The sequence below is a fragment of the Glycine soja genome, chromosome 1, assembly GCF_004193775.1.
Source record: "Glycine soja cultivar W05 chromosome 1, ASM419377v2, whole genome shotgun sequence".
In the NCBI taxonomy this organism is placed as follows: Eukaryota; Viridiplantae; Streptophyta; class Magnoliopsida; order Fabales; family Fabaceae; genus Glycine; species Glycine soja.
Genome location: NC_041002.1, coordinates 36,814,722 through 36,825,817, shown reverse-complemented (window position 1 = coordinate 36,825,817; position 11,096 = coordinate 36,814,722). Strand labels below are relative to the sequence as shown.

Genomic DNA, 11,096 nt, shown 5'->3' with positions numbered 1-11,096 from the left:
ATTACCTTAGCATAATTGTTCATTTATATTTAGCCCACTAGAGAAAGGTAGGCAGGAAGGTGAACATCTACCAAAAGTGAAAATTGAGCATAAGTTCCAATAAAGTGAAATTACAAAAAATAGCACTGAATGAATAAATTATATAATTAATAATTTAACACTACAAATAAGCTAATTATAAAGGACTTGTTACAATGAGAACTTTAAAAATAAAATGTGCCAAACTTAAAAATTAAAAATCACTTTAAAATAAAATTTGTTCTTCAATGTGTGTGAAGGTCACACATCCCATAACTACTCTAAGTCAAACAAGTTTAACAATAGAGTTCTTAAATTATGAGCTACCAAAAAGTAAATGTATCTTGTTGATATAGGTAGTATCAATTAATTCTTGTAAGTCATCTTTAACTATACATCCCATACTTGCACAACCTCCGGATCCCTCTCATTTTGGTGTGATTCGTTTGGGGTGCTACATGTCCATCAGCTTCCACCTGGTTCGTCCTCAAACCACATCGTACTGGGAGAGAAGTCTACTCTGATACCATTTGTAATGCCTTTGATTATCAACTCCTCGTCGACTCTCACACTACAATACTTCACATGATGACACTTTACTCAACATCCTTGTTGGTCAGAATCCTCTTTGTAGGTTTCGAGACCTCGACAACCAGCTCAGTCACTGCTCGAATGTTCTCAAGATCATCGACTATCCCCACAAACCAACATGAGACTTTTCGGTGTGTTTTGTCCTCACTCACATGCTTTTTGGGAAACCTTCTCAAAATGTCATCCATCTCATAACTACTCCAAGTCAAGTACACTAAACTGTAGAATTCTTAAGTGATAGGCTATTGAAAAACATATACATCTTGTCGATATAGGCAGTACCAATTAATTCATTTATCCTTAATTGTATAATTGCATACCTGTACAACCTCTGGATCCCTCTCATTCTAATATGATTCATTCGAGGTGTTATATGCCTACCAGTTTTTGCTTGGTTCATCCTCAAACCACTCTGTATTGGGAGAAATATTTGTTATGGTAGCATTTTTAATGCCTCTAATTGTCTACTTCTTGGTGGTTCTCAAACTACGATACTTCACATGATGACACTTCTTTCAATATCCTTGTTGGTCAAAACCCTCCACCAGTCAGAATCCTTTGTAGGTAGCCCTTTCCGAGACCTTAATAATCTAGTAGCCCTTTTTGAGACTTCAACAATCTGCTTTGGATGATTCCAAGATTAATGACTATCCTCACAAACCAACACGAGACTTTTCAGTGTGTTTTGTCCTCACTCACACACTTTTTGGGAAATTTTCCAGAAAGTCACTCATTCCATGATACTTCAAGTCAAGCACGCTTAACTATAAATTTCTTACGTGATATAGGTAGTACCAATTAATTCCTTTAAGTCATCATCAACTGTACGATCTCATACTTGTACAACCTCTAAATCCCTCTCATTTCAATGTAATTCGTTCAAGGTGTTACAAGAAGCAAATGAAGATGGAAATGGAATCAATTTGAGGATCGAAGATCTTCAACCTCCAATGCAAAACATGTAAGATTTAAGGATGGTTTGGTGATACCTATAAGAACTTGAATCAACCAATGAAACAAGATGTGCGTGTAAGGTTTCATAGCTTCAAATTTAAAAAAAAAATAGGGATTTTGTAAATTGAAACACAAAGAGGGAGAGGGTTACCATTTCGAACTTCACAAATTGAAAGACAGATTCAGATTTCACAACTCCAATGCAACACAACGAAGCCTAATTCTACATCATCACATTTTCCCCAAATCCAGCGAAGTGACTCGAGAAATGACGAAATAGTGGCACTTCTCATGCTTTATATATTGACGAGCACCGAATGACTTAAGAGATTTATACTTCAAGTTGGGACAACTTGAGTTTGGATGAGAAAGAGGTTGAGTGCAAAGAGAAAGTTAGCTTTAGATATTTTAGTTAGAAAGAGTGAAACCTTAGATCAAGTTAATTAAACATTAGATCTCTTTAAGTGTAATTAAAACTAATTTTATATTAGATCAAGTTAATAAATTTCTTTTTTAAGTGAATGGTTGATTAAAAAAATTAATGTACTTAATATTGTTAATTAAAACTATAGATAATGATATATTTATAATTGATTAATTAAAATAATATTTTGTTAAGCAAATTATTTTAACTATTTTAAAATTATTAATTTTTAAAAAATAATTTGTTTTAATATTTCCTGCGAAAATAAATTGACAGGTAAATCCGCATGAAAGTTTACAGATTTTCCTACCACATTATTACAATATTAATATATTAATATTACTTTTCCACCTAAAAATCCGTAAATATTTCCTTGAAATAATTTTTCTCATAAAATTCCGCAAGAAATTCCTTCGGATTATTTTTCATAACTAAATTTGCAGGAATTTCCTGCGGACTTTTTTCTGCAAGAAATTGGCACTTTTCTAGTAGTGAGGCTTTACTCTTGACAGCATGTCTAAGATATCCTTTCTAAGCCTATTCTAAACTCATCAAAATGCTTGCTTATTTTTGCTTTTAATGCACATGTATCATTGAAACACTTAGCAAATTTATTAGTCGTCACAGACATTTCATCATCTTTATAATTTGCATTGTTAATAGTTTGTCATAATTCAAGCAAGGGATGTGGATTCAACACTACAGTCATCAGTAAATGTGGCAAAGTAAGAAAAACTGCCTCTAGCATGCCGATTCAGGAGACCACATACATCACTGTGTATTACTTTCAAAAGATCAATAGCCCTCTCACCTTGACCGATGAATGGGGTCTTAGTCATCTTTTTCAACAGACAAGATTCACACAACTCAAAAATTCATAATCAAACGGATCCAAGAGTTCATCTTTATGGAGCTTAAAGATGTGTCTCTCACCTATATGGCCTAAATGACAATGACAAAGGTAAGTAGGATTCAAACCAATTTGGTTTAACCTTTTTCGCATTTATGTTAAAGACAAACATTTCGAGATCTAGATCATAATGGAAGAAAGTAATATCTCACAACATAGTTAATCAAGGTTTTAATTGCCATTGAAAAAGGTGCTCGCATTCAGTATCTATTGTGTCTTAGAACAAAATTGTTTGCAAGAGAAGCAACGTTAGAAACAAAAAAGAAAAGGAGTTGAGTTAGTACCATTTTTTTCTCTGGGCTAGTACTAGAAACCAACTGATAATTGGTCGAATACATAAATATAAAGTTGCGCGAAATCAGAATTTCAGTAGCAGGCACGTCAACAAATGAACAGTGATGTTCTTTTTAAGTGTTCAAAACGTTCCATACGCTCACCCAACATGTGACAAAATTCATCAAACCAAACAAATGTGTTCAAGGGTAATTGACATTATTTGACAGCAATAAACTTTTATTGTTATATACATATCCTAATCTATATGATTTTACATGCCACGATTCCTGTTAAAACTTAACACCTGAAACTATATGCCCTCTTAATTATTACAAATGGAAAGGTATAAAATCATGACAGAGAAATGCAAAAGTGCTTAATTTTTTTGTTCAACTATGCAGACATATAAATCTCAAGGTTTTTTCTTTTTCCTAATTTTTTACTTCAAGAGTTTGGTTCTGTTCTTATCTTTGCCCTGTGCTTGATTCTCTGCATAACTCTTTTTTCTGGGGGATTAGTTTACAACTTTAGTATGTATGTATGTATGTATGTATGTATGTATATCTATTTTCACTCCATTTAGTTAAACTTTTTTTCTTTTTTGTGTTCATATAATTCACTCTGATTTGGCATTTTACTTTCAGAATATTTTTGGATTTGGCCACAAACTAAGTGACACCAAAATAGTGGCTTACCTTATCCAAACCTTTGCACGAACCAAAGAGTTAAACAAAGGAAAGCAGTTGCATGCTAGGCTGATCCGAGGAGGGTTTTTGCCATGCACCTTTCTGAGCAATAACTTCCTCAATTTGTATTCCAAATGTGGAGAGCTTGATTACACCATCAAGCTGTTTGACAGAGTGTCAAAGAGAAATATGATTTCTTGGACAGCCATGATTAATGGGTTTGTTCATAATTTGAGGTTTCAGAAGGCTTTGAGTTCATTTTTTCAAATGAGGGTTGAAGGAGAAATAGCCACCCAATTTGCACTTGCAAGTGTGCTTCAAGCTCGTGCCTCACTTGGGGCAATTCAGTTTGGTACGCAGGTGCACTGTCTCGTTGTCAAATGTGGGTTTGGTTATGAACTGTTTGTGGGTAGTAATTTGACTGATATGTATTCAGAAGTGTGTGGAGGTGTCTGATGCTTGTAAAGTTTTTGAGGAAATGCCTTGTAAGGATGCAGTGTTGTGGACGTCAGTGATTGATGGCTTTGTGAAAAATGGAGGTTTTAAGAAGCTTTAACAGCTTATAAGAAAATGGTCACTGATGGTGTTTCTATTGATCAGCATGTTCTTTGTAGCGCTTTGAGTACTTGCAGTGCACTTAAAGCTTCTAGCTTTGGGAAGTCCCTTCATTCTATCATTATCAAGTTTGGATTCGAATGCGAGAATTTTGTAGGAAATGCCTTGACAGATATGAATTCAAAGTCTGGAGATACGGTAAGTGCTTCAAATGTCTTCCAAAGCCATTTTGGTTGGAGAAATATAGTGTCTTTGACTTCTATTATTGATGTTTATGTTGAGATGGATCAAATTGAGAAGGCTTTAAGCACTTTTGTTGACTTGCAGAGGAGGGGAATTGAACCCAATCAATTTACATTCACTAGCTTGATCAAGGCTTGTTCTAACCAAGCAAAGCTAGAACGTGGGAGCCAGCTCCACGGCCAAGTTGTCAAATTCAACTTTGACAGAGACCCTTTTGTTTCTTCAACACTGGTTGATATGTATGGAAAGTGTGGGTTGTTTGACCACTCAATCCAATTGTTTGATGAGATTGAAAATCCTAATGAAATAGCTTAGAATACACTAGTGGGTGTTTTTGCTCACCATGGTTCAGGAAGAAATGCCATTGAAACTTTTAATGGGATGATCCATAGGGGACTAAAACCAAATGCAGTAACATTTGTTAACCATGTAGCCATGCAGGAATGGTTGAGGACGGGTTAAACTACTTTAATTCCATGGAAAAGATTTATGGGGTAGTCCCTAAAGAAGAGCATTACAGTTGTGCTATTGATTTGCTAGGTAGAGCTGGAAAGCTTAAAGAAGCAGAAGACTTTATAAATAACATGCCTTTGGCTGGTGTTCTTTTCTTGAGGCTTGTAAAATTCATGGGGACATGGAAAGGGCCTGACTTGCAGCAGACAAATTGATGAAGCTTGAACCTGAAAATAGTGTGGCTCATGTTTAGCTTTCAAATATTTACGCAAAAGAAAAACAATGGGAAGATGTACGAAGTTTGAGGAAGATGATAAAAAAATGGCAACATGAACAAGTTGCCAGGTTATAGTTGGGTTGATATTAGAAATAAAACCCATGTGTTTGGGGTTGAAGACTGGTCTCATCCTCAAAAGAAAGAAATTTATGAAAAGCTTGATAGTCTTCTTGATCAGATAAAGCGAATTCAAACAGAATCAGTTCTGATTGAAATGGATGACAATTTGAAGGAGAAGCTTCTTCATTATCACAGCGAGAGGCTAACCGTGGCATTTTTATTACTAACCTGTCCAACTGGGATGCCAATCGTTGTCAAGAAAAATTTAAGAGTTTGCTCCGATTGCCATTCTGCATTAAAATTTATTTCTAAGGTTACGGAAAGAAACATCATTGTCAGAGATTTCAGCACGTTTCATCATTTCTCCAATGGTTCATGTTTCTGTGGAGATTACTGGTAATGCTTAGAAGCCTGAAAGTTTTTGGAAAGATATGATGCTTCATGCTAGAAAACCATATTGAAGGAAATTCCAATGACATTTTAATTTTTTCTATTGTTTGCCTCACCATTCAAAACAAGTGATATGTACATGCTGAATTAACTTAATTATTAACAAGGGTGAGTCTTCAAGTTTTCATGGTATCTATGTCAAGTGAAATTCTTTACGATGGGATTTGTTGAAATTCATTTTTCCTTGGATGCCTGGCTGCATTTGGATTGTTGTCTTATTATGTCTCACATGGGTATCAATAAGGCACTCAACAGATAATGACCCCGGAAAAGAGAGTGGCCAAGGATGTTGGATTAGCTTCAGGTTCAAAGATTACTGAAGTGTTGATGTTTCAGCTACACGTAACCAAAGAAAAGTGCAAGGGTTGAGTTGGAACAAGGGAGCCTTTTACAGAAACAGTGTTGTGTTGTAGTGTTATAAAAAGTGGTAGGCGAGCTGGGATTTTAGGGCAATGGTGGGGTTTTGGGGTCAAACAAGGATTTTGAGCGAGAAATAGAAAGAGACCAAGAAAAATTATAGGCGAAATCATTAACAAGGATTTTGAGGTCAATAGTTTTACTATAAACATAGTTTGACACATAGCAATATAGGATCTTTTTTTTTCATCTATTTAGTCGACCCACCTAACGGGAAAAGGTTTTGTTGTTATCTGTTTTTAGGAAAATGAAAGAAAAGGTAAAGGATTCCAAAACAAAGAAGCAGTTAACGTGAACCCTTCCATGGATTAGAGTCCAGAACATTCAACAAACTCATTCTTAGATATTTTTGTTACGGTGTTAATAAATTAGAACATTATAAGTATTTTAAGACATGTTAGAGTTTCTCTTGCACTCTCACATGACTTGTGTCTATCATGTTTTCCAAGTGTCCTAAGGTTTGATCACTAGACCATATATTATCTATTTTGTATGTCTGCTTGATGTATACATGTGATTTTGCAAAGTATAAACTGGCAAAGTGCCAACACTCTTAATTTATTTCATAAAATCAAGGAACGGTTAAACTGCCAAATCAAGGATTAGACATATCTAATATTGTGTGACGATATTCCACTTAACTACTCTAATCTGTTCATCAATCATATTATTCGCTCCCTATATTGGTTGATTATAATGACGTGGTCTTTTCAAACCAAAAAAAAAAATGACGTGGTCTTCGAGATAATAATATTTGTATTGATGTTCTAACTAAATTAATTCAGTAACCATATCGTTACCAAAAAAAAAATCAGTAACCATGTCCTAAGGCACTTTGTTTGTGCCTATATAAAATAAAATATCTTAGGCAATATCTGATGCGTGTAGGAAATATCAAGAATATAAAAGACATTCAAGTAAACGATAAAGCTTATATCCAAGAAAGCAAGCACAATATTTAATCACATTAGGTATTTTCTTTTTGTGAAATCGGTCAATTGATGCTTTTTTATTTTCCTATGGTACTGAAGAAAAGCCATATTTAAGAGCATCCATTGGTGTGTGTTGGTATATAGTTTCAATTTTAAAGGATCTCAACCAACGCTCTCCTTTTTGCCTCAATATTTCAAGAAAAATCATACATTATAACAAAAGCCCCCACAAGGCAGGTTCAAATTGAAAGAATCAAATTCAAACCTAGGGAAAGTGGATTGTACATCAACCATTTGACCTGGTCAATTTTTTCTATGAAAGTAGAGAATGGTTGAGCCTATGCAAGCAAATTTAATATATTTTATCATTTTTTATTGACAGATATCACTATTAAAAATATAGTTTTTTATGACATATATTTTAAGACGGTTATGCAGAACCGTCTTAGAATATCATATGGTGACAAATTTGTAATTAGAGGAAATGAATTATTTTCATTCGAATACTAAAAAATGAATTCAACAATGTCGTTACGACGACAGTTATGCAAAACCGTCTTATAAGATGACGCAGTGACAATTTTGTAAATAAATGAAACAAAAACGACGACGATTTTACGTAAAACCGTAGTGATTTCCATTCATTTTATTTACAAAATTGTCACTGCATCACCTTTCCCTAGCTCACCATGTCCATCATGCCCTTGATCTATCGTTGTTTCTCATGCCCTCCTTCACCTCATAGTCTCCCTTGCCCACTAGCCATCATGCACTTCCTCCCCCACTATTTGTCGTGTACTCCTTCACCCACTGTCTCTCGCTCATACCCTCCTTCACTCAGCTTGTGTATTCATATGTCATCATGCCCTCACTCCCCCTAACTCACTAACTATTGAACATGTGTTTCTCACGTGTCACACCATCGTCGTGTGCCTCCATCGTCATATGGGTAAGTACCCATATTTGTACCCACTTCCTTGAGATGCTAGCTAGGGGCTTTTCTTGTCAATGTGTAATCAATGTCGTAAGGATCTCAACCCAACCCATAGCTCCTTAGTTTAGACATTGCAAAGCACCTTTGCTCAACTTATGATAGACCCCTTTCTTCTGTATCTCTTTGAGTGTGACTTCTCATCATCCTTGTATTGAACAGTTTTATTCCTACCCCTTATAGTATATGCTTGCCAAGTATTAGGGTCATGATTGAGTTGTACCACCCCCAATGCCTTATTGCTTCAATTGAGCCATTAAACTCCTTGAACCCAACAAGTACACAATTGTACCATAAGTATTTGTTTAGATGGTTTTGATTTTCATTAAGGTGAGGTGGTGACGTGTTTTGCAGCAATAGATTGTTGTAGTTTTGAGGGATGATAATACAAAATTAAGAAAGGTTTTATGTTTTGAATTAAATATATGTACTTCACAAAGTTCTTGTTTTTGAAGGAGATATGAGTGGGATGCACCTTCTATAATTATAAGTGGGTACTCAAAATAGGCTAATTAACAGCTTTAAGCACAAGCATATCTAGATCTATATAAGCTTGTCTTAGGTCCTGGATGTGATTGAATAATTTGAATCAGCATATACTTAATAACTTTAGTTGATTGTGTTAACATAAAATCCAGTGTGGACATGGTAGGTAAAGAGATTCCTTGTGAACTAGAAGGAACTAATTAGTTTATGTAATCAAGTTTGGTTATAATATATATATACACACACACACACAAAAAAACCTAAAATTACTAGACTTTGCCACAAAATTTATTTTTGTTCACATTGCCTTATCTTACTATTCTCATTACTCCATTTCTGAATATTGCTTTCGTATTAGAGTAGGATCTTATGATTCCCACGCTTATATTATTAGACCTTGATACAATTATAGTCAATATAGCCTTGGCTTATAACTTCATTCTTTGGTTCTGATGAAAATTACAAAATATCATTAAGCAGGAAAAAGCACTATTGTGCTTTTGGAGAATGATATATCCATGAAGAACATATTTTAACAACCAGGCTCACTCTTTCAGGATCCTGGTGCTTGGGCTTACTTGCTTATTAGATTGTTTCATGTACGCCACATGGATTCTAGTACCACTGAATATTCTAAAATTCAATTTTCTTTCTGCGAGAGGAGATTATTATGGAACTCACAAGTGGCACTTTCTCCCCCACTCAAGGATTTCTAGTCATGATCTTCTCTGACTTACCAATTTTTATAGCTTCATTTGTTCCAAAGAATGGAAGTTTTCTAGCCTTCTTGCATGGATTTTGGGTTTCTACAGTTTATTAGGCTACAAGGAATTCAGGTATTTCAATCTGAAAAATTTACATATGCTTGTTAATATATACATGGCATATTGGTTTTAACTTGATTTATGATAATAATTATTGTGCGGTACAAGTTATGCACACTTTAAAGGGAAAAAAAACTCCAAAAAAGCATACGAGATTTCCTCCCAATATGGGAGTTAATATCTTTTTTTTTCCTTGCTACCAATATTCCAATGGCTTTGTATATGAGTTTGATTCATCAGGTTTGTCTCCCACAAATTTGGCTCAAGAGCTCATCTACAGTTACGTGTGGCCTTCTTCATTCTTGGTTTTATTGTTGCCATATGTGTAGATCATCTTGGTTGAATAACTTAAATTAATGCTTTTAGAGGAAGTGGTATCACAATTTTTTGATGAAGTGCTTCCATTTTATGGTTCTTGTGGTTGTTGGTCATGGAATTTGTGATACACAGACAATTCCCTACTTTCATTTTGATTGGTAAATGAATTATGACGAAAGCTTCACCTTACCAATGAATAAATTTTGAAAGGAAACTACTTCATAATTCCAAAATAATAGAAAATTGACTGTTCTTACTTATTTTTATTAGTAAAAAATTGTTTAAACGTAGATTCACTTCTTTGATATATGTTCACCTTTATTTTAGGCATCTAGAATTATGTAGAAGCTCATAAATCTAGATACTGAGCAAGATGTGTCAAAATCTCAAGATGAAGTAACATCTCTTTTGGAAGATAAATCAAATTTGGATTTGTCTAGTTCTTTCACTTTAATTAATTATTCAAAGTTGTTGGGTGAGGAGTTCCAAATGCCAAATGACCAGTTCTACGGGTGGTCAGCCTTGTCTCAGCATGCCAACAAATATCGTAAGTGCAATTTTTACTTTTAGTCAAATTCATTTTGCCTATACTTTGGTCCTTGACTTGGGCATATGCGGGGTTTATTCTGACTTCTTTTAACTTGTGCAAGTGGATCTCTTCTTGGAGCTAAAACCTTACTACTTCTTGGAATTAGTTTCCGATTTATGTCTTGTTTAATGAAATGAGTTAACCAAATTCTAATGCTCTACATTAAAATTCTCATAATTTCATCATATTATTTACATTTCTAATATCTCATTTTCAATCTACAGTTTTATTGTCCTACTACAAAATGCCTTGCACTATGTGAAGATGATAATCAGTATGATGATTTCAACATGGATGAAGTAGATCTTAATCTTGAGAACTATGAAGAACTTTTTGGCATGACCCTCAGTCATTTTGAAGAGCTATTTGAAAATGGTAGAATTGATAGCTTGTTTGGGACAAAAGACATGTTTGTTGTAGATTTCAACCGTTAGGATGCTATTGTTGCTGAGGTGATAAACTCTAGCCATCTTTTGTCGATGATAGTCATGGCTTTTTCACTATTGGAGCATCAGATGTTATGTTTTGTATACTTCATATGATGATGTTCTTGTTTATTCACAAATGTGCATTTGTTTTCTACTTGATCATCTGGTTTTTTGAACATTTTAATAATTAACATAAATATTTAGAATTAAGGCC

General features: G+C 34.4%; 1 protein-coding gene across 1 annotated transcript; it reads left to right on the top strand.

Moving 5' to 3' along the window:
• Positions 1–5,439: 5,439 nt before the first annotated feature.
• LOC114369271 (pentatricopeptide repeat-containing protein At2g22070-like) lies at positions 5,440–10,888 on the top strand. Its single transcript, XM_028326499.1, has 2 exons — positions 5,440–5,718; positions 10,679–10,888. The coding sequence occupies exons 1-2, from the start codon at positions 5,440–5,442 to the stop codon at positions 10,886–10,888; spliced, it is 489 nt and encodes a 162-aa protein (XP_028182300.1).
• Positions 10,889–11,096: the final 208 nt, after the last annotated feature.